Source organism: Camelina sativa, chromosome 20 (assembly GCF_000633955.1).
Source record: "Camelina sativa cultivar DH55 chromosome 20, Cs, whole genome shotgun sequence".
In the NCBI taxonomy this organism is placed as follows: Eukaryota; Viridiplantae; Streptophyta; class Magnoliopsida; order Brassicales; family Brassicaceae; genus Camelina; species Camelina sativa.
Genome location: NC_025704.1, coordinates 13,463,482 through 13,491,335, shown reverse-complemented (window position 1 = coordinate 13,491,335; position 27,854 = coordinate 13,463,482). Strand labels below are relative to the sequence as shown.

The following is a 27,854-nucleotide window of genomic DNA, read 5'->3' as shown; positions in this document are numbered from 1 at the left end:
GTGTTGCTTGTTTTAATCGTCTATTCTTACTGTTTTGTGGATTAGTAACTTATATCGAACGGTTAAAGCTCCAATAGCATACGATTATTTATATAAAAATGTCTACACGTAACACGTGGTACCGTGAACGTGGATAATCATAATAATACTTATTAAAAATCAAAAGCGAGAGGTCAACATCAATTCTCCTCTTAGGACATCTCTAACAATAAAGACAGAGATCCTACTGCATATATATAATAAGTAGTCTTCCATCTCCTCATTATTAACTAGATATCTCCACATTTGGCCATTATTCACTCTGTACCTTTGCAGCTTCCCTATCTATCTCTTTCAATTCTAAGTTTCTAACTTCCGACAGAAAAGAAAAGAAGTAAAAGAAATGGGATGCACAATGGTAATGGAGCTTGGGACGAAGAAGAAGAAGCTGATAAAGAGCATTTTATGGAGAATGAGAGCAGAGATCAAGAAGATGAAGAAGAAGATGAGAACATCACAAAGACACAACAAGAGTAAGAAACACATCAGTTTTAACTACGATCCTCTTAGCTATTCTCTTAACTTCGACTCTCTTTAACCAAAAAAAAAGATCAACGGAAAAAAATATGTCTTCATGTTGGTTTCTTTTCTTTAATTTCATCAACTTGTGTGATGATGATATGTGTAATATGTTTCTAGGTTTGTTGTTGTTCTTCTTCTATGTACTATTAGGTTACAATTAACAGCTTGTTTCATGTTAATCATCTTCTCTTAGACTAATGTTTTAAGTGTTTTTGTTTATTTTTTTTTTAGCAACAAGACTAATGTTTTAAGGAGATGTATCTATCTATCTATCTATCTTTTTTTTGTTTTTACTTCTTTGATGGAGGAGGGATAAGTTTATGATATTAAACATTCTCTACAATAATTTATTTCCAGTTGGAGGTAAAAAGTTACTATTCCATAATCTCCCAATGATTATCATATTGAAAACAAAGAAGAGAGATAGAGAGAGAGAGAGAGAGTGAGATAATCATTCCATCTATCAAAACTCATAGTTTAATTAAGCGATAAAACCCACATTAAAACACCAAAGAAAAACAAAGAAGATTTAACACTATAGTTCCACACAAATCCATCATATAAGTGGATTAGAGACGTCTAAAATGTGAAAGTAAGTAAAAAAAAAAGTCAAGACAATGGTAAAGATTTGAAAGTCTTGAGTCTGAGAGATTCTCTGAGTCTGAGGTGCGTGGGTGGTGGGCACAGTAAGCGAGAAGTTGTTATTTCACCTTCCCCATCACCACCACCCTTAAACCCTTCAAAAGTCTTCTCACCTTCTCTGTACCACCACATGCCTATCTTAGCCTCATAGCCTTTTTTTTTTTCTTTTCACTTTTACCGTTATCAACACTTTTTACTATTCCTTTTTGAAAAAATATTTTTATCAATCAATCCTAATTTAATTTCTACCTTTTTTCTTGTATCAAAAAGACTTATATTGGGCTGGACCAGTATCGGTTAATCTAAATGGGCCTTATAACCTAAAGCCCATTAAAACAATGAGAAACCGCGAATAAAATGAGAACCATCTCAAGATCTAGACCGTTCATATATACACTCGCGTATACGAAATCAACGGTGGGTTAAAACGCCAGCTCAACGATCCGTGTCAAAGACCTAAAAAAGAAAAACATTGCCGCCATAACTTTGGGGAAAAATGTTTCGTTTCCCTCTCAGTTCACTCCTTTTTCTTCTCCACCACTGTCTCTGAAACCCTTCTTTCTCATCCCAATCGAATCGAATCGAATCGAATCGAGCGATACAGAAATCTCACTCTCACATTTCGATCTTTGCGATTATGGCCGGAGCATCGTCGAATACAAACGCACCGAAGCCGAGGAAGAGAGTCGAAGCCGAAACTAGCAGCAACGCATCTACTACTACCACCACCTTACGTCGTGCTAAAGATGGCAGTGCTTTCGCTCGCTGGTGATTCCTTCTTCTTCCTCCTTTAATTCTTTGATTCGGATCTGTGTTTCGATTTTAGGGTTCCCTCTTCAGATTAAGCGATTGGGATTTCTAGGGTTTCTCACAAGTTTTATTTTGTGATTTTGAATGATTCGTCAGTGAAGGATGTAACAAGAATGTTGCAGTAGCGCTTATTAGCATGCATAATTGCAGTCTCGATGCTAAGATCAGAGTGAATCTCGGTATAATCATCTCTTTGGTTTTTTTTTTTTTTGCCCCCTTCTTGTTGTGTATTTTTTTCAGTGTTCTCATAGTCTCTGTGGATTTGGTTTGTTGTTGTTTTTCAGAAGCTCAAGTTGTGGAGACTCAGACTGAGGCGGCTAAGAAGAAGCCTGCAGAGAAGTAAAACCTCGTTAGCCTTCTTTTCTTGTGTTGAAATGGTTATGTTTCTATCTGTGTGAGATTGAGTTTCTGATTGTGTTTGTTTTTTTTATTGCAGGAAGAAGTCAACAACATCTGATGAACCTAAGCCAAAGAGAGTTAGAAAGGCTAAGAGCTCTTCTTCTACCTCTAACAAGCCTAAGCGACCTCTTACTGCCTTCTTTATCTTCATGTATTGTTAACTTTGTCTCATTCTCTTACTTTTCTTGATTAGTTATGTTATATTCATCTTCAGGATGATGCTGATGTTAGCTTTCACTTTGCAGGAATGATTTCCGTAAAACTTATAGCGAGGAGAATACATCTATTAATGTTAAGGATGTAAGATTATATGTTTAACTGGGCTCCTTTACTGCATTTGAGTTCTATAGGTTGTGGTTATGAGATTGGCTCAACTGTTTTATGTGTATATATGTGATTTTAGGTTGCAAAACGCGGTGGTGAAAAGTGGAAGTCTTTGTCTGAGGAAGTGAGTTGTTATCTTTTTTGTTTCATTCTTAGTTCAATGTTGATTTGTTTACTGCGTTTTGTTTTAACTCTGGTTGTGTTTCTTGATCATATAGGAGAAGAAAGTTTATACGGATAAAGCTGCTGAGCTAAAGGCAGAATATAACAAGTCACTGGAGAACAATGATGCTGATGAGGAAGTATGGGTTGTCCTTTGTTTCTTTTTTTTCTCATTTTATACATGGAATCTTGAATGTTGAGATGATTTGATGACTATTTCAGGAGAAGCAATCAGATGAGGTTGATGATGCTGAGGAGGAACAAGCTGATGATGCTGGCGAGGCTGAGGAGAAGGAAGTTGAGAACGCAGATGATGACAAGAAAGATGCTGAAGGTAAAGAAGAGGAAGAAGAGGGTTTGGATGACTACTAGACATGTTATGCTCGTTCTTGGGGGGGGTCTAGTCTTATTGAAATGGATATCTCTAATCGTTGTACATTTAAGCTTTTATTATGAAGAAGTTAGTTATCTTGAAGGTAGTTGTGAGCGAGTGGGTTTTTTGTAGTTCATGGAAATGATAACTTTTGTTTAGACAAGTAATGAAGCTTTGATTAAGTTATGTGTTCTGCAAGTGGAGTAAGAGTAGTAATAATAATTTATTTGATATGAAATTGAAAACAGAATCAGATTGAAACAATATAATTGTAAGAAAAGAGTAAAAGACAAATAGAAGATATCATCTATTTTGAAGAAATGCGTAAAAGTAATAGGAACTAAGATAATAAAGTCAGCGTTGGACTGGCCACTTCAGAACGTGTGTTTGGTTTCACTTCATTGTCTTCCTACAAGCTGGTAATGGCTTGCCACATAGGCAAAGGTTATGCAGATAAGCAGCTGCAGGAAATATGTTGAATGGCCTTCCTTGTGGAATCAGCCCGCACAATTTGTTGGCTCTGAAACTCACATGTTTGATTGTCTTGATGTTCAATAAGCTATCCGGGATTCTTCCTGTAAGTGCATTGATCGAGAGGTCGAGCCAGTTGAGCTGCGCTAGCTGTCCTAGAGCTTGAGGTAAGCCTCCTGTAATGTGATTTCTTGAGATGTCCAGTCTCACAAGTTCAACAAGGTTTGTTATTGAACTTGGGATTTGTCCACTGATTTTGTTGCTCCCTATGTTGAGAACTTTCAGGTTCAAGCTTTCTGTGAAATCAGGGATCCTCCCTGAGATTTGGTTGTTGGTGAGATGGACCTCTTCCAAGAAGCTGCTTGTCTTGTTGTTTAGCAGGCTTGAAAGCGACCCCGTCACAAGATTTGAACTTAGATCAATGGACGCGACTCCTTCAGGCAACTTCAGCTTGGAGAGATCAAACCTGAGCTGGTTCTTTGAGAGCTTCACTTTCTGAACATTGGTCATGCTTGTGAGGAAAGCCGAAACATCACCTGTCAGAAAGTTGTCAGACAAATCTAGTGAGGTCAAGGCCGTTGGTCTTGTTAGCTTCGGAAAAGTTCCTCTCAGTTTGCAACCAGCCAAGTTGATATCTGAGAGTTGCTTGTCTCTGATCCAGCTTGGAATTGCTCCAATGTTAAGATTGTTGTATGATAGATCAATGGACAGTAGAGAAGGAAATCCTCTGGCTACAACAGCAGGTAGAGGATCAGAGAACTGGTTTCTCGAGAGATTGAGAGACCATAGATTCTGCAGTCTTGTAATGGATGCTGGTATGTGACCGATGAACTTGTTGCTGCTTAACTGAAGGGTAGTGAGTGACTTCAAATTGCTGATTCGATCTGAGAGTGGTCCGGTCAGACCATTGCGCTCCAACGACATGATCTGAAGCTTCCCTAAGCGGTAAACAGAAACTGGTAACCCTCCGGATAATCTGTTGCTGGAGAGAAAAAGATTGGTTAAGCTCTGAAACTGGCCTATGAAATCTGGGATTGGTCCAGATAACAAGTTGGAGCTGAGATCAAGACTCTCAAGTTTGAGGAGGTTCTTGAAAGTCACTGGGATTGGACCGGAGAATGAATTCCGAGCCAAACTCATAATAGTAAGGCGTCTCAAGTTCCCCAAACTCGGCGGGACAAGACCTGAGAAGCGGTTTCCAGATAATGAAAGAGTGTCCAACAATGGAAGACGGCCTAAGACAGAAGGAACATTGCCTTGGAGAGAATTATCATCAAGTACGAGCTGGCGAAGACTGGTGAGATTAGAGAAGCTGTTGGGGATTGAACCACTGATGAATTTGGTTCCAGTAATGGACAAAACCACAAGAGATCGGAGATTACCCAGTGAAGGTGATAGTGTGCCTTTCATGTAAAGAGTAGGCTCGTTCGCAGGGCATTGCAACACCAAGTTGGTGACTTCTCCCGTGGCTCGATTGCATAAAACACCTTCCCAGTCTTCATTGCAACAATCTTCACCAACCCACGAATCCAGAACACCTGTTGTGTCCTTGATGATGCTTGACTTGAAACTCAGAAGTGATGCTCTGTCTTTGCTCGAACAGATTACTTCTGATGATGAGAAGTGAACAAAATTATGAAGAAGAGCAGAAACAAACAAGAGATTCAAAATCCATTTTAGATTTTGCATTGTGGGAAAACGGGTTTGTTTTTCTGATCGGTTTAACAAAAAAAAAAAAAGGTTAAAAATAAGAACTCTTTTTCAGACAAAAGGATCTGACAAAGAGTTAACTTTGGCTCGAATTGGGATAAAGTGAAGTGAACAGAAACTGTTTTATTATTGTTCCTTCACTTATACAGGAAGGTATTATAATGATCAATCCCTCCCAAAAAAAAAAAATAGAGAGCTGCAAAAAGTTATTTTGTTTTCACTTTAATCAAAACCCAAAACAAAAAAAATCTAAGTGAATTGGTTGAATAAGTCTGGTTGGATCTTGAAAAATAACCCACCTTTACTTATAGGAGTGGTGAAAAAAAGAGAATAAAACCAAAAAAGAAGTTTGAAAAAATATTACACAAAAGGTCTTGAAGAGATTCACATGGAGAATTGTGACCGTTGGATTGATTCACGAGTATCCCAATTTTGTTTTCGAACGTTGGAGCGCAACTCAGTTTGAATATTTTGTTTTACGCTTTGTTTTTACATTATAACCATTCTTCTTCTTCTTCTTCTTTGGGTAAAAAAAACACAAAACATGGAAAAGCTCTCATCATTAATAAATTCATGTGAATTCGTGATATTGGCCACTATTTGTCTCTGTGAATAAACAATTCAAATAAAGTTGTTAAAAATTTCGTATTTGTAAAGTATTCGATCGACTTTTTTTTGTAATATGATGTAATGAATAGGTTTACGTTTGCAGATATTAATAAAATACAAAACTAAAAGATTCAAAGTAAGCCTAAAAAGGAAAATAATAAACGATAACCAGGTGCATATAGTTTTCCTTTAATAATTTTGTTTTGTTGGTTGAACTATCGATGTCTATTAAATACATTACCTTGATCATATTTTGAATTAACATGGTACTTTGTTAGCAATCACGTATTATCACAAATAAGCTCGAAAAATAAACAATGAGGTACGTTATAGATTAGGATTTATTTTTGGTTAGAGATTTGATTAACCAGTGAACACCAAACCTATCTAGTATTTTGAGTATGAGTTGCTAGGAGAAGATAGGATACTATTTAAACGTTGAATATTCATAGTGATGTTTCATTTTACCAACCTTTTTGATTTGAGATATATCTAATTTCATCTCATATAAGACACATTAAGATGGATATGGCCTATGGGGGTTAGTTGAAAATTTAGGCTGCAGTTTATAATCCGAGCCATATGTGATATGACTATTATATCGAGGCTAATTATAGCAACTTAGTTGGTTTGATATGATAATTAGACAAATCAAGATGGGAATTAAAACATTAGATATGGAATATTAGGGCCGCAACTCATATATCAAAAGAGTCAAAAACCATCGTTCTCAATTTCTTGACCTTTTTTCGTTTTTTTTTCCGTAGACTAAATAATTATTAATTTATGTTAATTGCATCGACATAAAAAAAACAACTACAAGTTTATTTTTGTAATCGACAATAATAACACAGCTCCCAAGTCCCAACCCCATCAATTATGTGGTCACCAAAGACAACTTTGTGTAGACCAATAAAAAAGCTAGAAATGATAATTCAAGTCCAAATAGTTCAATAACAACTTGATACACTATTGATTAGTTATCATCCCATAACATAATTATTACTTTTTTAAAAATTGACTTAATATAATACATATGTTTTTTATTTAAAAATTTTGAATATATGATATTAGTACCCGTAGTTAACAATATCAGCTTCTAATCATTCGGTATGTAATTTTCTTTTCTCATAAGATATTATTAATCGTCAAGGGGAGCATATATAGATACGCAATATGTTAAATGTTGAGAGTTTGTTCTGAAACTTTATAGTTTATATGCTGTTCTTTGCTGTAAGGCTTTTTGATTTCGATTTGTTTAATTTTCTTTCTCTTAAGTGTATGTAAAAGCGTCAATTGCGGCTTGATGCAAGAATGGTCCATGTAGGACATAACCAAACCATATAATATACGTCCCTTTTCAAATATTATGTATTGCTCACATTAGACATACTAGCAATTTCCAACTTCGAGTTATCTACTATTACAAACCACAAGATTACAAGTTTGTCAACATATATTATATATTTATATGTAGTTCTATAACATTTATTTTCTTCCAATTGGGAATGCAATATGTTTATATGCTGAATTATATATGTTTGAAGTATAACTTCTTTTGTTACATCAGATATTTTTATAAAATCTAAGTGCATAAAATGTATCTTAATCAGTTTTGCATTTGCAGCTACAAAGAGGTGTTGAAAGATATACCTCATGTGTTTCAATATAAGTGATGTTTAAAGTTTTGAGACACATATATATATATATATACATATATATATATATATATATATATATATATAAAAATTTGTTTCCTAACTTAAAATATCATTTCTTATCTAATATATATATTTTTAAAATCAATAAAACAAAGAAAAGTATAATTTCAGTGTTCAAAAAAAGTTTTATAGTATATTTTGCAATGAAAATTAAAACTATTTCCCCCTAAAATCACCTATATACTGAAACAAAGAGAGTAACAAAATGACACCATGACACCTAAATGAGGTATAATTAGACAAAGAATATGGATTATCTAGTTTTTTTTGTTGTCAACCATCGGGCCATAATAGGCCGGTGCATTAGTCAAAATTTCTACGAATTTATATTTGTAGGGAACGGAACTCGTGTGATGATGCCGTTTACAATTGGACTTACCACTGACCACTGCACTAAGACTACTTCATGGATTCTATAGTTTTATTTTATTGCGCAAATCGTAGCATAACTCGCATAAAACCAAATCTGAAACTACATCCTCTTTTTATCGATTTTTTTTTTGATTATTTTTCTAGTCATATCTTTAGAAATATATTCTCGTTTGACGTTGAATTTGTTATAAACCATGTTTCTCTCTTGATGTTTTGTTGTATTGAGGGACAAACAAAAAATATCAAATTAAGAGCACTTCCATCCATAAGAACTCCAAAGAGTTTGTTAAACAAGAAAATATATTAATATCTAAATATGATTTTCTATAATTAATTTTCTTGCTATATGAGTATATTCTTTTTATCTCCATTCTCCAACATGCAAAATTTAAAATCCAACATGACAAATTATATGTCTCATCTTATTATATAAAGTTGGGTTTTGAAAGTTAGTCATTAATAAGATTTTGACATGTGTCAAGTTATCAATCTCAGATTTTGACATCTGTAAAAGTTAATATTTAATAAGAGGAATTTAATTACAACAAAAATAAAATATTTTGTTTAAAAACATATTAGTAATGCAAAAAGATAATTATCAAAAGTTACAGAATTTATAAAAAAATACAAAGTTTTTAAAATAATTATAAGAATATTATATATATATATTTCATAAAATTCGAAATTATAATATTATTTAATTATTTTTAATTTTAAGTTATTCTAAAACACTGCTTTCAACTTTTTTTAATTAGGATTTTTTTTAATGGAAAGAGAAATTGTTCTTATTTTCTTAAACCAAAATTTTCTACTACTTTATTCTTTTTCAGTTGGAAATAGATAAGATTAATATGTTGATCCAAACAAAAATTAATATGTGCGTCTACTTCTCTTAATACTGTATTTTAAAATTAATTATAGTATTTTTAGATTATTTTATTTAATTTGTATTTTCATCTTTGATTATTTGAGATTCATATATTACCGTGCTTATAATTTTCTATTGTTTTAAAGCCTCCTTGACGTAACAAACCAGCCATCGAATATGGGTGGATCCACAAGCCGGAAAAAGATGTAGGGCCCACTTAAGAAGGTGAGCCCATGGATTGAGAGTGGATATGGGTTCACTAAGCAAAGTGACGGTTGAGGCATTACAGAGACAGATGCTATATCATGGTTTGTCAAAGACAATCCCATAAATACATTGGGGAATTTAACATTAGTTACTATCAAAATTTTTTTGTGACATTAGAAAAAAGCTTTTACTTTCATTGGTTGTCGGAACAAGTCATTTGAGATAGCAAAAAGACATGAACATGTTCTCTACACACAAGAGGAGGGCAGAGCCGAGGTTCTCTCTATAGTGTAGAAGGTTAGACACAAGGTTATCTCCCCAAGGGAGGAAGGTGGAGGGATTTGATGTAAGGTTATCTCCCCAAGTGAGGAAGGCGGAGCCAAGGTTGTCTCTATGGTGAAGGAGGTTGGACGCAAGGTTCTCTCCATAAGAGATGAGGACGGAGCCGAGGTTTTCTCCATGGTGGTCATACACTATTGTGATGATACATTATTGATTAGTATATTATGTAATATATTTTTCATTTGATATGTTTTGAGCTAACAATTTTAGTAATTAAAAAACTATGCAGAAGTCAAAGTAAAATAGTTGGCTTAATGTGTTCATATAGACATTTTATAGGTGGGTGAATATATTTGTAACATATAATATATTTAGGTATAAAAAAAATATTTTTAATAGTAACATACATAAAAGATTTGTAAATGGATATAACTCAGTGTATTATAACAAAAATAAAATTTATAAATAACGTATAATAAATTTTAATATAATTTATAAAACTTTAAACCCGCACATCGGGCGGGTTCTCATCTAGTTAATTATAGTTTGGTGTTGGTAACTTAAAAACTTCAAAACAATTATTATATTTTTAATTTAAAATATTTTGATCTTAATTTTCAATATTATATTTGATTTATAAATTAAGAAATCAGTATATTAATTATAAAGCGGAAAGAACATTATATTATTTAGAATCTTTTCATTAGTTTTATAAAACCCCAAAAAAAAGTAATAAAATAGTTTGCACTAATCCTTAGTCTATAAATATAATTATTAACTAACGAAAAAGGTCTTCAAATTTTTATTTATTTTTATTTTTTTTATTTTGGTCTTCAAAATTTGAATGCGAGAAAAAGTGTGTTTCGATATTGACAGCCAGAAGAATTGATGATAATGGGAGTCGTTATATATGTCGATAAGATTCACAAAGCCAATTTTTGTGTTTCTGGGTTTTATATTAAAAAAGTTTGACCCTACTTTCACTTTGACAACCTAAGATTCAAATCATTATACTTAACTTTTTTTTTTCTTTTCTTTTGCTGTTGTTTATAATTTCTATCGTTAGGGAAAAATTGAACTTTTCGCTATTTGAGTTTTGTGGTTCTTTTATTCAACCAATAATGGTGATCAAAACAATTGACAACAAATAATTTAAAGCCCGGCCCATATTGACTTATCTGGGCCATGTTTTGATTTCGATTTTAGAAATTGACTGGGTAAAGTCGCCGCATTTCTTAAGAGAGGGGATGGATCTCTCTTCGGCGGCTAACCAAATTCCTAATCGGAGGTTTTAGCAGTAAGTAATTCTCAAGATGGGTCAAGCTCAGAGTGACGAGAACTCAATTCCAACGACAACGACGACGACGAACACTCCTTCTCCTTCTACGAATTCGCCGCGTGATTCTCATGGCGATAATACTTCGTTGACATCGATGGATTCTCTCCTCGCTGGTTCGTAATCGTTACTTTTTGTGGGTGTTCTGTATCTCGCTTTTATGGAATTGGAGATTGCTTTTGTCCTGTGTTTGATTGGTAATGATGAAATTGGTGATGTAGTATTGAAATTTGCGATTCTCCATATTATCAATTCAAAAAGTATTGTTCTTGCTTGTAGGAAGATTCTCAAGTCTTTTGATATTTTTAGTTTCTATGGGAATACAACCTTCTAATCCAGTTTTGGTTTTTAAGAAAGCTTTATGGATTCTATCTTTGTATCCCTCAAGAAACACTTTTATGTGTATTCTCTCTGTTGTTTGGTCTCTGCGATATATGACATTATTGTATACTCTCTCTTCAATATCACAGAAGCTGCTGCTTATGGTGAAGATGAGAATGAGAATGAGGTTATTTTTCAACTTCGTTCTTTATTCAGTTTATATCCACAAGCTTCTTTTGCTTTGAAATAATTACCTAGTTTTCTGACAAATACCAAATCCATCAGTCGCTTGAAGCAAAGGCACAGAGATCTCTTGATTGTCCTTGCATAGCAGATTTGCGTAATGGCTCTTGTGGCTCTCAGTTCTCTGAGGCGTTCCTTTGCTTTCTCAAAAGCACTGCTGAAGAAAAGGTAATTTGTTACTGAACGTTATTAGATTGTTTTTGGATAGTGTAACCTCAACTCAGATACTCATTAACATTGGCGACAGTTGTCTTTTTCGTTATTACATTTTTTGTGCCATTTTAGAAGGCAAGCTTCACAAAAGATATTGTATATGTTGTTGTTGTTGTTGTTGCAGGGATCAGACTGTGTGAATCCATTTATAGCATTGCAAAGCTGTATAAAAGCCAACCCGGATGCATTCTCTAAATCGGTTACAGAGGACGAAGAAGAAAAAACCGAGAAAAAGGAAGAGCAGCCGCCTGTGCAAGACCAGAGAATCATCCCACCTCTCTGGGCGAAAGACCCGCCTCGCAGCAACAAATCCAAGCTTTAGAAGATCAAAACAACAATGTAGTCAGCAATTAGTACCTATTGTTTCCTCTACATGACAACAAACAGAAGAGAGTTAAAGAAGACCATTATCAATGGTCGTGTAGATCAACATTGTTCTCTTTTTTTTTAAATTATTTAAATAAAATGTTTTGAGATTTTTTAGTTGTTACGTTCACTAACAAACTGAATCGTCGAACAAAGAAAATAATAATAACAAATTGATTTATCATTGTGTTAATCTAAGGTAGTAAACCAAACGGTTTAAACTACAGAGTTAGGTTGAATTACAATAACCGAACGGTTTAATTCAGTTTGATTAGAGATACTAATTAGATTGTTAATAATGGTTTTTAGTTAATTAAAATCGCATTAACTAATCTTCTTGTGTTTCAAAAAACTAATCCTCTCTCACTAAAGAATACTGCGAGAGGCGTGCACGGATAAGGAGAGATCTCTCTGCATAGTACAGTTGCGTACTAAGGAGGAGTCTGCGAAGCTTGCACACAAAGAAAGCAATATAAGAAAGAGAGGAATCTAATTCGGGAAGTGAATCCGAGAAGCAATCTAGGGTTACGATTTTACCAATTCTGATCTGATTCATTCATTGTGGTGATTTTCCGATGGAAGAAGACGGTGGCGGCGGTGCGAAAGTTGGAGCGCTGGAGAATTTCATGAGGACGCATCAGAGTTCTTTGAAATCTTTATTCCATCGGAAGAAATCGTCCTCTGCTCATGGTGATGCTTCTCCGTCTCCTATCGCTTCCCCGAAACCTATTCCTCAGCTCTCTCTCTTCTTGCTAATTCCGTCGTCTCCCGTTGTTCCAAGTAAACTACTCTCTCTCTCTCTCTCTCTCTCTCTCAACATTGTCGAGATTCATATACGTTTCGGATCCTGAGCTATACTTGCGATTGCTTAATCTTTATTACGCGATGTGATTATTCCTTACTGTTCTGGGCTATACTTGGGAATTGGTGATTTGTGAATTGATTTTAGGGAAATTTCTTTGGGGTTTGCCAATTTGCAGGATCCTTGAAATAGCCACAGAAGACCTGCAGCATCATTTTGATGTTGAGTTGCCTGAGAGTGTTAAGCAGCTCTTGACATATGCAAGAAACTTTTTAGAGTTCTGCTCTTTTCATGCGCTTCACCAAGTTATGAAGAAGCCTGATTACCTAAGTGATCCAGAGTTCCGTCAGCTTATGTTTGATATGATGCTTGCTTGGGAGACACCAAGTGTCACAAGTGAGCAGGAGAACAAAGTGAGAAATCTTATCTATCTGGTTTCCATTTTTTGGCGTTTTTATTTACTTAAACAGAAATATTTGAATTGATCTTCTTGTTTTTGTCTCAAATTTGCCAAGTTTAGGATGCAGCATCTCCCTCCAAGCAGGACTTAGAGGATGAGGATGGGTGGTCGCTATTCTATTCTAGTCCCACAAATATGGCTTTGCAGGTTATTACCATTTTCGACTTCCTTTGTTTATGCATTATTCATGATTGGAAGAACTGAACTGACTTCTCTCCTGAAAATTTTGCTTATTAGGTTGATGAAAAAAAGTCTGTTGGACAGGAGGCTTTTGCAAGAATTGCTCCGGTTTGTCCTGCCATTGCAGATGCAATAACTGTACATAATCTTTTTGATGCACTGACTAGCTCGTCAGCCCACAGGCTTCATTTCCTTGTATATGACAAATACATCCGCACACTTGACAAGTATGAACTTACCACTACTTATTTCCATTCCTTTAATATACTTTTCTGCATTTGGTTTACGTGATGCACCATCTAAGCGTTATAACACATTGGTGGTTTTGAAATCTTGGTCTCCTTTTCTGGTACTTTAAATACTTCAGTCTACTTCTGTAGTATCTACTTACTTATTCTTACCTCAAACACGCCTAATGATCCCTTAGCTGACAACATATTACGTCAAAAGAGTATTGCTTGCTACTTAATATTAACTTCTAATGTTGAAGATGATTTAATTTTTCTGTGGCTCATTTAATGCTATCCATTATCCAAAGCAGTAATCAATCTTTTTTCAATCTTTTTCTTGCCCTCTTATATTTGTAGGATTTTCAAGGCTGCAAAAAGCACTCTAGGACCTTCAGCTGCCAATCTTCAGCTTGGCAAGGGAGAAATAGTTCTTGATATGGATGGTGCAAATCCTGTTTTACCGGTTCTTAAACATGTGGGCATCTCAGCATGGCCTGGTAAAATTCTGGAGAGATCTCTGCATATAGTCATTTTATTTATTCTAACCTTCTGCAGTGGCATTATATTATACCTTAAGCAAAAGGAGAAAGATGAAAACTGTGGTTCTAATTGGTTGGTTTTGTTTCCATCTCAATATTTATCAAGCATTTCCTTTTGTAGGTAAACTGACACTTACCAACTGTGCTCTATATTTTGATTCAATGGGTGGTGGTGATAAGCCCATGCGATATGATCTCACTGAAGACACAAAACAGGTCATCAAACCTGAGTTGACAGGGCCATTGGGTGCTCGCATCTTTGATAAAGCCATCATGTACAAATCAATTCTAGTGTAAGTGTGCTAATGGACTATATAGTCTATAGTCTTATGTCTGTCTCGTTTACGATTCTTCACAAATTCTGTGCTCGTGGATTTATGTATTTTGCTTTATCTTGTTATGTATGTACAGGTCAGAGCCGGTATATTTTGAATTTACAGAGTTTAAAGGCAATGCTCGTCGAGACTACTGGTTGGGAGTATGTCTGGAGATCCTTCGTGTACAGTGGTTCATACGAAGATACAACTTTAAAGGGATTCAACGATCAGAAATACTTGCAAGAGCAATCCTTGGCATATTCCGGTACCGTGCGATAAAGGAAGCTTTTCAAGTCTTCTCTTCCCAATACAAAACACTGCTTATTTTTAATCTGGCAGAAAGTCTCCCTGGTGGAGATATGGTCTTAGAAGCTCTATCCAGCCGTGTCTCTCGCATAACCACCGATGTTCCTTCTGATGCCGATTTTGTTCAGTATATGAAATGGCCCTCAAACTTATCTCCAGTCTCACTCAAATTGCTTGAGCATTTTGGCTTGAATCTAGAGACTGGGACAAATATGGGTGAAGAAATGACAATCATAGGAGATTTTTGTGTTGGGGAGACGAGTCCATTGGAGATAGCTCTGAAACAGTCAATCCTAGACACGGACAGGGCTGAAGCTGCTCAGGCGACTGTGGAACAAGTGAAAGTAGAAGGAATTGACACTAACGTTGCAGTTATGAAGGTATCATGAGATGCTTCTTTCTTCATCTTTTTCCTTTTTTCTTTGCTTTATAGTACTATATTAACCGATAGTCACATTCCAGGAGCTATTGTTACCTTTCATCAAACTAGGCTTGCGTATAAATCTCTTAGCCTCTTGGCAAGATCCTTATAAATCAACAGTGTTCATGATCTTAGTCAGCTATTTGATCATCAGGTAAGATTTCAAATTTGAAGACATGATGAAAAAGTTTGATTAGAGTGACAAATGTGATGAGACTAAGATCTTGTTATGTTGTGCAGTGGGTGGATTGGTTTCATACTACCGTCAATATTAGTCATAGTGGCTATAGTGATGTTGTGGCGTAAGCAGTTCAACAAAGGGAAAGAGCCAAAAGCTGTTCGAGTGAAGGCTCCACCAAGTAAAAACGCAGTGGAGCAGCTACTCGTGCTACAAGACGCAATCAGCCAGTTTGAGTCGCTAATCCAAGCAGTTAACGTTGGTCTCCTCAAGATAAGAGCCATTACTCTTGCAATTCTTCCTCAGGTATAATGTTACAAAAACTAATGATGACGGCTTAAAATAAATCGGAGAGTCTGTGGTTGATAATAATAACACTCTTGTCTCTCTAAATATGTTTCAGGCTACAGATACAACAGCTATATCGCTTGTGGCTGTGGCAGTTATATTGGCGGTTGTTCCAGTGAAGTACTTGATAACGATTGCGTTTGTAGAGTGGTTCACGAGGGAAGTCGGGTGGAGGAAAGCGAGTAGTGACCGGTTAGAGAGGCGGATAAGAGAATGGTGGTTTAGGGTACCAGCAGCTCCTGTTCAGCTCATTAGACCCGATGATGGCAAGAAGAAGAAGAAATGACGCTCTCACACGCATTGTCTCTCTTTCTAGACTTGCTTTTGATTTTAGGATTTTCGTTCTTCCCCATTCAAAGTAAGATTCAGGTTTATTCAGACATGTGAGACGCACAAATTCGTTTCATCAGAAGTAATTTGCACAAATTCGTTTCACAAATTAAAGTTGGTCTCATCTTCATTCGGCAAAGTCACTGAAAAGGATGAAACTACCCCTAATGAAAAACCATTTTCTTTCATCTATTTTAATGTAGTAGTCTAGTAGACGTAACTTAATTTTAGTTTTAGTTATTCAATATAATATGAACGTTTTAAGGAGTTAGATGGGTTTTATAGTTTGATGTTTGTATACCATATACCGTAATATAGTAGATTAGTTTGAGATATGCATGTATACAATATGTTAAAATACGTAAACATATGTATTCGGGGATAGGTTTCTTCTAGATTAAGGGTTACAGTACATGGTGTGCGCCCAAACAATATGGGGTTTCCTGATATCATTGAACTATTTTATTCATTCCATTATGGGTTTAATATACTACTAGTACAAACAAAAACTATTAGATGAAATCCAAGCACAACTATTTACATCTTGAAGACTATCATAAAATTGACCATCGATAAATATGTTATACCATGCAATTTAGATCTAAAAATGCAAAATCAAAGTCTAGTCCAATTATAATGCAATTCTTAACATGGAAAAACAGAAGAAAACAAATGATGATGAGTTTTGACCATCGATAAAAAATGGTCTATTCCAATATGTTAAAGCAATTTAGACCTAAATATATGAAAATCTTATCAAATAGACCCCAAATATTAGCTAGTAATATCCACTTGAAAAAAAAAAAAATCCTCAAAGTAAATAACAGCAGGAGCAAAAACATAACATCAATGTCTGAGAAAGAGTTTGAGAAAGAGTTTGAGAAAGAGTCTGAGAAAGAGTTTGAGAAAGAGTCTGAGAGGGAGAGAGAGAGAAAGATAGACTTCTTTACCAGCAGAATGTTTTCATATGACGACAAGATCCCATTGCTGTCCTTAACATTTCACCAGCACGACCACATCATTTGGGCACTCCACAAAACTTCCGGGACATAAAGAAGTTGAAGTCATTGTGAAAGAAGCCGAGTGATTTCAGCCATGAGGAAGCAGACTTCTCAAGCATCTCTATCTTCTGTTTGTCTGATGTCCCAGGCATGATCCACACATTACCAAAGGCCTTGTAAGTCACTGCAGCAAATGGAGGAAGTTCAACTTTTGTTGCACCTGACGCTCCTTTTTCTTCCCCCTTAACATCTTTACCATTTGTTTCTGAGAGAAATCACAAGCAAAAAACTAGTTAATATCTAAGAAAATGATGATGAAGAAACATGGAAAATGTAATCAATCAAACACTTGTTTACAAAACCAAAAAGCTTATGATATCAACACCAATACGATGACCAGAAGTTAACTAGTTATACTTGCTAAAAGACTGACTTTGCTCTAAGAAAATAATAGAATCAAGCTCAGAGACCCTTACTTATTTAGCTAAAAGGAAGTAAGTGTCTTGTTAAAACAAGAAAACGTATTTAGAAACTGAAGATATATAAGACTTTCATGCAGAGAAAAGAGTGGCTAGGATTGGTATATGCAACTTCTCCATCTCATGTTATCTATAACAAATTAATACCAAAAAGAGACTAATCCCCTATTATTACTCAACTTAAAGCATAACCTCTACTTCTCTTCAAGAGCTAATTAAATTGAGAGAGCTAAATAGGAAAACACAATCATAATCCTTTAATTCTCCCATGATTAAGGTACTACTGTAAATCAATCAACCTCAATAACTTAATCTTTTGCATATCTATTAGTTATATAAAGATGATTTCCAGATATGCATATCAGTATATCACTATAACCAATCATCATTTTCCAAAGTCGAATACAACCTAACAAGAACAAAGTACGGGAACTATATGTACAAGTCTGTTGAAGTACTACTTTATCTAACACTTGAATACTCTAAAGCACATGCAAGATAGTTTAGCACGCACAACTTTTACATCTTATGTATAATTGTTAAGTCTCAAATGACCAAAGTACCTGGAAAGTTTGGCATCAGTGAATGGTACGTTAGGAAAGCGGTAGACATATCCTCGTTGTCATTTGGTGGAATTGGATAAATGGGATACCTAAAATAATTCCAATTCAAATATAATCACAATTAGGATTTACGGATAAATTATATATTTGGAGTAAGACAGCAACTAACATCACAATATACATCATGGGAAGCATGCATGAATCATATAAAAAGCAAGTTATTGTGAAATGACAAGCAGATATATATATATATGTAGTAATATGCCTCATGGAGAGACGGTGAACAATTAAGTAATCACTTTGTAGCCTAATTGAGAGATAAGTAATTAAGAACATGCTAAAACTGAACAAGATAATAAGAAAACACGACATACCAAGCAATCGAAATCCAGCTATATGGAGAAAGCTCTGAACTCGACAGAGTAGTCAATCCAGGGTGCTTCGTAGCTAGTTCATTGATCTACAAAATACATAAACAAGAAGACAAAAACACTTTCCATTAACCAATGATTTGTGGAGAACCAATCCAACACCAAAAGGGAAAATAAAGATTACTATAAGATACCATGGGAGTAAGAGGTTGTCTTTTGAACGGCTTATCTGTCTCATTATATTGAAAATAAAGGTAGCCCAAGTGATCAGCATTCACAATCCGTTTGTCAGAAGAGTCAGGTTCAGCAGATCCTGACTCTGTACCATCATCTATTCCAGTGGCAGAGCTCCTACATTCAGAATCAATTACTTGAAAGAGCTACACTACAATAGTCAAATTCTAATCATAAACACACAAGACTCTTGAGAAAAATTCAAAAAGACATAAACTTTATAGCTCCCTCCTTATGAACACTTGACAAAACTAGACCCTCATACTCAATTCCACCACAAAGCCACATACTTTCATATCAAATCTTGTTACCAATGAAGCAATAAGACAATAAAAATCGAACCTTGGATCATCATCAGTGAAGGGTTTGAGGGTGAAGATCTGAATGGCAGAGAGTGAAGGAACAAAGTGATGGTTAACCTTCTCGTCGAAGCCTTCCACGGAAAGAGAAACTTTACGACCAAAGGAGCTCCACTTATCAACGGTAGACCAAATGTCTTGAAGGACGATGTGAGGCCTTCTCACTTCTTCATCTTCTGCTGTGGCTCCTGATGATGACGACGATCCCTTTGTCAGCAAAACCAGAGATTTTGAGATTAGTAAACCCGATTTCACTATTCGGATCCTTAAACCGGGTTGGAATAAGACCATAACTTTAACAAATTCTTAAACAGCCCTCGTTCTGTTTCTAATGTGTAGACGGGTCCCTCAACATTATAATTTAACATAAATTACCCAAATAAAAACTAGTATTCAATCTTGGCTAAGATGTTGTTATAATAACGAAAAATTAATATGGCAATCATGGTAATAATGTCAACGACTAAACGTATTTAATTAGTCGCCTTTTACCACTATAACATTACTATTACTTATTTCAAGACTTTGACCAAATCTATTCGTTTTTGTTTATCCACATACATAATATTTTTTTTATCAAAGGATGATGAACAGGAGAACACACATGCATGGTAGATCTAAAGAATTGTGATCCTTTTCTAGAGAACTAAAACAAGAGATCTAATACAATAAACCGAGATTTGTCTAGAGTAGTTGACGACCTAAGACGATCCATTTGAAGAACAGGGATACCAAAGTAGATTACACGATCGTATTTGTAAATCTATATGTAAACCATAACATAATTTATATGTACCAGTACCTATAGCTCATGTTAGATCTGTTAATGGGTTTTATTCATGATAATTGATTTTGATTGATTTGATTGTTCTTTGCTTTCTACACAAAAGATTTTAAAAAAATAAATTTTAATTTGTTCAAAATGATTACATATTGTTTTGTTGGAATTGAGAATGTTCGAGAAACTTCTCAAAATTAGATTCGAGAATGTTTGTTCAAACAAAATATTTATGAAAAGGATTAAAAACCAAATAAATATAACATTATTTGAAAATTATATAGAATCAAGACACGTGGAAAAGAACGTTCGACAAATTTCTCGAAATTAGATTCGAGAATGTTCGTTCAAACAATTTTCTTTATAAAAATGGATAAAAACAAACAACTAAATCTAAATTTACCTGAGTGTAATAGTGAATCGGGACACGTGGAGTCGAACATTCGAGAAACCTCTCAAAATTAGTCTTTCTCCCAATCATTTTGCTAATGATATTTTCCATTTTACTTTTTTCTTATGAATATTATTGAGGATTTCAAGATGTATCAAAGTTTAAGAAATCTGAAAAATTAAATCAATATGAAATTATAAAGAGAATGGAATAATAAAATTCAAGGAAAATAATTTAATTAGAGCTGCTTTTTTTTTTTTTTGGCAACAAACTAAATTTTATTTATATATATTTCCATATATTGCATAATTAATAAGGTCTCTATTTAATATTGGTCTCTTCAGTCTTTGTGAATTCAATATATTGCCAGTTTTTCCAAAAATAAATTAAAACTTTAGACTATCTTCTTTTTTATTTGCTAAAAATATTAATAATATGTTGTTGTAACTTGTAAGTGATATTTATTTCTATATACAGTATGAGAATGTGTTTAACCATCTATGGTTTTTTTCAATTACAAATTAGTATGGAATTATCTTGTTCAGAGTGTGTTTGGTTTTTTGGTTATTGTCAAAGTAAGAGTAGCAATAAGATCTACGTGGAAATGACAGAGCAGAGAAGACTGAAGAGGGTGCATGGCTAGGCCATCCCATTTACATGACAGAAAAAGCATAAACCCCTCCAATCACAAAATCTTTCTTTTAGACTAAGGCAAAAATGTATCTCAACTCACATTTCGTAACACTTTTTGTTAATGTCAAATTACATCATATGTTAACGATTAGATAAACTATTTAATTACAGATTTGATATGATCTGTCATGTTCGACATATCTTTGCCTCTTTGTTTGTCGTTGACTCTTGACTCTTAGTTTTTTTTCTTACAAGTTACTTGGTTTAAATTTGGCTCTACGGACTCTCTTGACCAAACATATTTTGATGATCAAATATGCGTTTCGTGTGTGTACCAGTCAGTTAGTCAGGCAGCTTTTGAGATGTTTGTGCAACCAGGTAACTGAGTGTGGACTCCCTGCCTCCTGGTCTAAATACTAAGAAGTCTTTCACTTGTCTCAATATTTTGTAACAACTGTGTTGACAGCCACATTACCTCGTCACTGCTGATGATGTTGATTTGTATCTTGCTGTTGAAGTTCAGCCTTTGGATGACAGGAACCGAAAGGTTAATATCTTTTTCAATGAATGAGAGATTATATGTTGAATATAGCAAAGATTAGGATTGAGGTCTACTGGAAATTTTGATCTGGATCATTTTAGTTTCCTCAGTATATTGGTTTGTGGGATAGAGATATATCATGCTAATTAATATGATTTAAGAGTTGTTGTTTTCTGTTGACTTATTCTTAGTTTTTTGCAATTTTCATTTGCTACTTTCTGATTTCAGGGGAAGCTTGTGTAGGTGTTGTTTGCCAATGACAATCACAAGATCGCTTGCCGTAAGTTTATCAATTTACTTTGAGAAATCATGCCCTCTTGATGACTTCCTGTAAAACTAAGCCACTACTTGTCAGTTTACATCTTGATATTAAGATGTTAATTAAGTTTCTTTTATGTTCGCTGAGCTGTTTCTGGTTGGTTGTGTACGAGATAGTGGTTACTGGTTCCCTTAGATCCAGTGATGCAGAGCAATATAGAGAAGACCTTTCATACTGGTCATGCTTCATACAATGTTTCCCTTGCGGTATAAGTAACATTTGCCATTTGAACTCTGGCTTTAATCCTTCACATGCATGTGGCTTTGAATAGACTGGTTACCTGGATATATGGCAAGCAGCTACGTTATCTATTGAGAGAGAAGGTTACAGCATCCAGTGTAGTAGTAATTGTCTCACAAATTGCGGAAAAGTTCTCAGCTTCTACTACAGTAAGACTTATGCCTTATATGCTTCTGTCCTTTTTTGTCATAAAATAACTTGTTGTCTGTGTAACGTGTGGCTGTGTGGGAATGGAGGAATGTGCAGCTTTGCATGTTGAAAGAGAGTTAAAGTTTATTCTAATGAAACTTTCTTTTGAAAGAGAGAATCCAATCCAGATTGTGACAACAAACGAAAAAGAGGAAAATTACAATTACTTATATATATTTATATAAAAACGAAAAAAAGGAAAATTAGTAAACGCGTATTTCATATCATTAATGAAGAGAAATATGGAAAATCGAATTTTCTGAAGTTGTGTGTGTGTTTACCCTAATTCTCATCAAAGGAAACTAAAAAGCTTCTTCTTCTACTTTTTTCTTCTCTCTGCAGTAAAACAAACAAAACAACGTACAACAATGGTTTCTTCTTCTTCTTCTTCTTCTTCAATGTTGGCTTCTTCTTCTTCTTCAATGTTGTCGGTGAGGAACCGCAAGTGTTTCAAGCCCTCGCTCTCTTCCGTATCAAAGAAGACAACAAATCTTGCTTCGAGAGAGAAGACCATGTTTAAGAAAGCCTCCGAGCTTTCGATCCTTTGTGATGTCGAACTCTGTGTTATATACTACAACCGCGACGGAGATCTCGTCGGGACATGGCCGGAAGATCAATCCAAGGTTCGAGACATGGCAGAGAGATACAGCAAACTCAACGATAGCGAGAGACGCAAGAAAAGCACAAACCTTTCTCAGTTTCTGAATAAGAAGACCGACAAGATGACATCTTTAGATATCAATGACAAGAGATTCTCTGAGAAACTTTTGGAGATGGAGGCTTCGTTAGAGAGTAATCTACGGGTGTTTCAAGATAACCTTCTTCGGGTGTTACAGAACCAGACAGAACAACCCGATCAGAACCCTTTGGTGTCTTCCGCCGGCTTCTTCACAACAGATCCATCATTGATGAGCGGTGGTGTGTCAGAAACAGAGCAAAACCTATCGACGCCATCGTTGACTCAACAACATCAGAGCAAAGTTTCACTCTTTCTCTATAACCATGACAACGGTAGCTTCTGTCAACTCCCTGACTCTGTTTCTACCTTTGACCCATCGATGAGTTCGGCTTCACTTGGGGCACAAGGCTCGTTTCTAACAAGTAACAACTTTGATCTTCCCATTCCCATGGTCTTTCCTCCTCTGATGCAGACACAAACCCCACCACTTGTCCACTTTGATGATCAGTTTGCGGACTGGAATCAGACTCCGTATTTTGCAGATCCAATGATGTTCTCTTCTTGTGTATGATTACGACGAAGTTAGATTATGTATGAGTTATTTAGGGTTTGTTATGAATTTTTGTATCATCCTTTGAATTGTATGTTTTGCCAATTGTATGAATGTATTTTTCTCTCAAGTTTCTAACATAGTCTGCAATAGATCACATTGAATGTTAAATGTCTGTAATTGATGCAGACAAGTAAACTAATTGAGTAAATTGAACCTTGTTGTTTCTGTGAATGATCTATTTTATCACTTTCGTTACAGTCTCTGGAAAACAAAAATCAGAGAGACAGTGACTGGTTCGGTGCAGGCTCTGGCTTTTTTCAGCTGCAAAACAGTTAGAGAGATAAGGACTCGTAAAACAATTCGTTCATATGAATAGTAGTCAATCTTTGTTTATATAAAATAATAATCCCACTTTAAGTTTACATTTGATACATATTCATCTTTGAAGATAAGCAAGGATTGAAATAAGAAACCGACTTAGTTGTAGCTTGAAATTTAAGCATATCGGATGAATAACCCTCAATCTTTGAAGTTGGCACCTCAGCTTCTTTATTGTTACCTTCGTCTGTTTTATTACCAGCAGGAACCATCCCATGAGTTTTAAACGCCCATTTTTATCAATCAGCATATGCATCTCAGCTTGGTCAATTGGTTTGTGAGCTTGTCAGAAACTTGATCCGGGACAATCAGCATATGCTTGGTCCTATGATCCTTTACTAAATCTATGTACCTCGGTAGGATTAGACACTCAAGTGTAGGTGAAATATGGTCTTGTGTGTTCATATTGTTTGTTATAATATGTATGTTGAATACTACACTGTAAGCTTTTAATCTTCTGTTATGTTTTTGGCAGCTCAAGAGATGAAATAGTACTCACCCTGAGATTATTTATCAAGAGGGTAATATATTTTCAAAAGCATTGTGTTCATTTTATCACTTTCTTTACAATCTCTAGAAGACAAAAACTGCAGCTTTCATAAAATCAGAGATAATAAATGTAGATACAATAATACAAAGACTTCAAGCTTCGTTTCTAGAGAAGCAATTGCTGATTATTTTTTTGGGTCTGCTTATATTCGTTGCAGGCTCTGCTGAGGAAGAAGGGAAAGAAGAGACTATTTTTGTTTAACAAATGATGAGATTGTACATAATGATCTTTTTTTAGCTGCAAATCAATTAGTTAGTTATAATTAAGGCCTTTGTGACACAATTTATTCATGAGGAAAATCAATCTTTGTTTATATAAAATAATCCCACTTTAAGTCACTGCTCTGCAGCCACATGGAGTAAAGCAGTAAAAAAAATAGAAACGAGTTTGTACAAACAATATTGTCAGTCTCTTCGAGGCTTTTTCCTAACATCCTCTGACTACTGAAACAGGTCAAAACAGAAATGATAGGTTTCTTCTTTAACCTGTACTAATTAGCTGCTCAGAGAAAAATCACTTCAGTTTATTGCTCATCTTCGTTTAAAGCTTGCTCGAGACAGTTGAATGCTTTGCGGTAGCTCACGAATCCCATAAACCAGAAGTCGAAGTTATCAACTGTAACTACTTCAAGGTACTTCTTAGATGGTTTCTTCGTGTTCTGACTCTGGTTCACACCATTGATCTTGGATAACGGGATTGAGACTTTGTAGTGAACCCTAGAGATATCTCCCTGAGGAGAAGCCACCTTGATGGATCTCTCGCTACAGAATGCAATCTTTTTTGACGAGATGAAGAGTAGGCCTGAGATGGGACCTGCGGTTGTGGATAGGTAACATTGGTACGCCTTGAAAAGCTTCTCTTCATCGCAGACTTTGAAGAGTCGCTTGTAGATTTTCTCTAAGCCTCCCATTTGAAGGATCTTAGCTCCCAAGGATAGCTTTCTCTTGACTGTTTCACTTAGCTTGGGTTCTAACTTGTCCTGGTCTCTAGCTCCTTTCGTGAAGCTATCGGTTTTCTTCTTTCGCAGCATTGATTTTCCTTTGCTTGTTAGAAAAGAAAACTTTGATGAAGTTGGGACTTGGAGCTTATTGATGGAAGGTGGGTCAGGCAAGTAACTCATCGTTGCAGTCTTGGCTGCGGGAAATGCAATAGCTTGTTGATGAACTCTGCTCAATGTCATCTTGGATGGTTTAGCGGTGATTTTGATTCTTGATTCTTGATCTTGTGAGAAAGAGAAGGAGAGAGTAGAGAGATTAATTGTGAGTGATGGTTGATGATGAAACCGTGTTGGTGAGAAGGTATATAAAGGGAAAGACAAAGAAACAAGAGGCAGTTGAATACAAAAACATTGAATCGTTGAGACTCGAGATCTTTGTGGTAAAGGCTGAGTCATAGATTGGTCATCAAGACAGGGAAAAAGCCACTTTCTTTGGGGTTAAAAGCAAATAGAAGAAGACCAAGCATATGCTTTGTTTTGCTTTTTCTTCTTTTATATTGTGAGAAAAATAATCTTGATCTAGTTAAAGGAGAGATTTATATAAAGAAAGGACTTGCAACTACCAAGTCCGTGTTTAGGACATTATTTCGAAACTAATTTCAATAACTGATGAAAATGTTTTAGCTCAACATGTTCTTTATCATGTCGGTACGTAGCTTTAATTTGTCTTTCCGCATCATAATTAATGATGCGTATCTTCCTGTTGATATGACTTTTTTTAAGATTGTTCTCATTAATTAATTATTAATTAGTCTGTTAACAATTACTCATTTGGTGACATGTTACAATCCATTTTCAACCCTCAACACTCATCATAAATTAATCCCTTATAATATGAAACCAGTTTGTATATTAGAGATGTATTGCCAAAAGAAAAGCAAAGTTACAAAGAAAAAAAGAAAGAACGAGATGATCTCATGATCATACTGGTTGACGTTGGACTCCGACTAGCTTTTTAACCTACAACATCAACCTTTTTTTTTTATCCTACTTTGTTTAGCCTGATTTTAATTTTCCTCATATATCTTTACATACATGTATAGGAGATAAGATATGTTTCCTTCTTAATAGGAACATGGCACGAAAAAAAAAAAAATGAAAATCAAATATGACGTAACGCTTTTTTGAATAAGGCGAAAGCAAATTGAGATATGCAGAAGGGAACGTCGTGGTTTGGAGCTTTCCGCGTTGGCATTGTGATTTTTTTATGCATTTATTATTATTATTACTAGATAGTAATTCGTGGTGTACCGCGATGTTAATTTTTTTTAAAAAGAAATATAATCAGGAGGTCTTGCAGATTCAGAATCAGGAGGTCTTGTTGCTGGACAGAAGGGGGAAGATGGTGCGGATATCTCTCTCGAGATACCAGCTGTGACTCATTCGGTCCCTGCAGTATCTGAAGGAGATGACATTGCAGCTGAGGAGGATCCCACGGATATGAATGTTGGTGCAACTGTTGATCCCGCTGCTGCACCACCGGTTGACAAGGTCCGCAAGGCGAAACCACCTTTGGCTCTTAAGGGAAATGCCTCTAAGAAGCTAAATGTCTACTTGCGTACAACACCAAGGAAGCGGCCTGCTCCTAAAGTTACTGACTTAGCTGGAGAAGGCACAAACCCGAGGAACCAGGAGCAGGAGAAGGGGACAACTGGTGGATCTAAGCCACCCAAACCAATGCTGGATAAATGAAGATCTTAAGCTGGAACTGCCAAGGGCTTGGAAACAAAGCAACTATTGGTTATCTTAGGGACTTGTGGGGGAAGCATAGGCCTGATTTTNAGCATAGCCGCTTCTTATTTTCGCGCCCATTTGTATCAATGAAGCATATGCATCTCAACTTGGTCAATTGGTTTGTGTAGGTGAAATATATCACACTCTGATCCAATAAATAATATGGTCTTGTGTGTTCATATTGTTTGTTATAATATTTATGTTGAATACTATACTGTAAGCTGCTGAAAAAAAAAAAGAATACTACACTGTAAGCTTTTAATCTTCTGTTATCTTTTGGCAGCTCAAGAGATGAAATAGTACTCACCCTGAGATTATTTATCAAGAGGGTAATGTATTTTCAAAGCAGTATTCATTTTTATCACTTTCGTTACAATCTCTAGAAGAAAAAAATTGCAGCTTTCACAAAATCAGACACAATATATGTAGATACAATAATAAAAAAAAAAATTTGATCCGGAGTACTAGTTTAGTAGACTTACTATATGTATATAATTAATATTTTGTATTTATTAAATGTACAACTCTAAATCTATATACTTATTTAAGCAACCCTTTAAACAAATAACCCTACTCCATGTAAAATATTACACAAAATGCCACTGTATTTTAATACAAAATATAATAACAGAATTTTAATATTAATTTGTTGTAACCTGAAAATGATTATCCAAAAAAATAGTAATTATTAATTTATTAGATTACAAGAAATCATTAATAAAATAATTTCGAAATTATTTAATAAAATAATAATAAAATTATTT

General features: G+C 35.0%; 6 protein-coding genes and 1 pseudogene across 6 annotated transcripts; 4 read left to right on the top strand and 3 right to left on the bottom strand.

The window, feature by feature from the left end:
* Positions 1,692-3,457, top strand: LOC104770704 (high mobility group B protein 7-like). The gene is made up of 8 exons (XM_010495162.2): positions 1,692-1,971; positions 2,110-2,192; positions 2,298-2,352; positions 2,450-2,563; positions 2,658-2,712; positions 2,816-2,860; positions 2,955-3,038; positions 3,121-3,457. Exons 1-8 carry the CDS (start codon positions 1,841-1,843, stop codon positions 3,268-3,270), a joined length of 717 nt encoding a protein of 238 aa, XP_010493464.1. The 5' UTR covers positions 1,692-1,840; the 3' UTR covers positions 3,271-3,457.
* Positions 3,480-5,721, bottom strand: LOC104770703 (DNA-damage-repair/toleration protein DRT100-like). The gene has a single exon (XM_010495161.2). It carries the CDS (start codon positions 5,429-5,431, stop codon positions 3,665-3,667), a length of 1,767 nt encoding a protein of 588 aa, XP_010493463.1. The 5' UTR covers positions 5,432-5,721; the 3' UTR covers positions 3,480-3,664.
* Positions 10,735-12,107, top strand: LOC104770702 (mitochondrial intermembrane space import and assembly protein 40). Its single transcript, XM_010495160.2, has 4 exons — positions 10,735-10,963; positions 11,318-11,355; positions 11,454-11,579; positions 11,749-12,107. Exons 1-4 carry the CDS (start codon positions 10,825-10,827, stop codon positions 11,944-11,946), a joined length of 501 nt encoding a protein of 166 aa, XP_010493462.1. The 5' UTR covers positions 10,735-10,824; the 3' UTR covers positions 11,947-12,107.
* Positions 12,343-16,177, top strand: LOC104770701 (annotated as a pseudogene).
* Positions 16,845-19,755, bottom strand: LOC104770700. Its single transcript, XM_010495158.2, has 5 exons — positions 19,092-19,755; positions 18,710-18,866; positions 18,519-18,604; positions 18,145-18,233; positions 16,845-17,367 (listed from the first exon to the last, which is right to left on the bottom strand). Exons 1-5 carry the CDS (start codon positions 19,397-19,399, stop codon positions 17,120-17,122), a joined length of 888 nt encoding a protein of 295 aa, XP_010493460.1. The 5' UTR covers positions 19,400-19,755; the 3' UTR covers positions 16,845-17,119.
* Positions 22,450-23,468, top strand: LOC104772492 (agamous-like MADS-box protein AGL53). The gene has a single exon (XM_010497098.2). It carries the CDS (start codon positions 22,568-22,570, stop codon positions 23,447-23,449), a length of 882 nt encoding a protein of 293 aa, XP_010495400.2. The 5' UTR covers positions 22,450-22,567; the 3' UTR covers positions 23,450-23,468.
* LOC104770699 (GEM-like protein 6) lies at positions 24,646-25,873 on the bottom strand. Its single transcript, XM_019242313.1, has one exon. It carries the CDS (start codon positions 25,750-25,752, stop codon positions 24,883-24,885), a length of 870 nt encoding a protein of 289 aa, XP_019097858.1. The 5' UTR covers positions 25,753-25,873; the 3' UTR covers positions 24,646-24,882.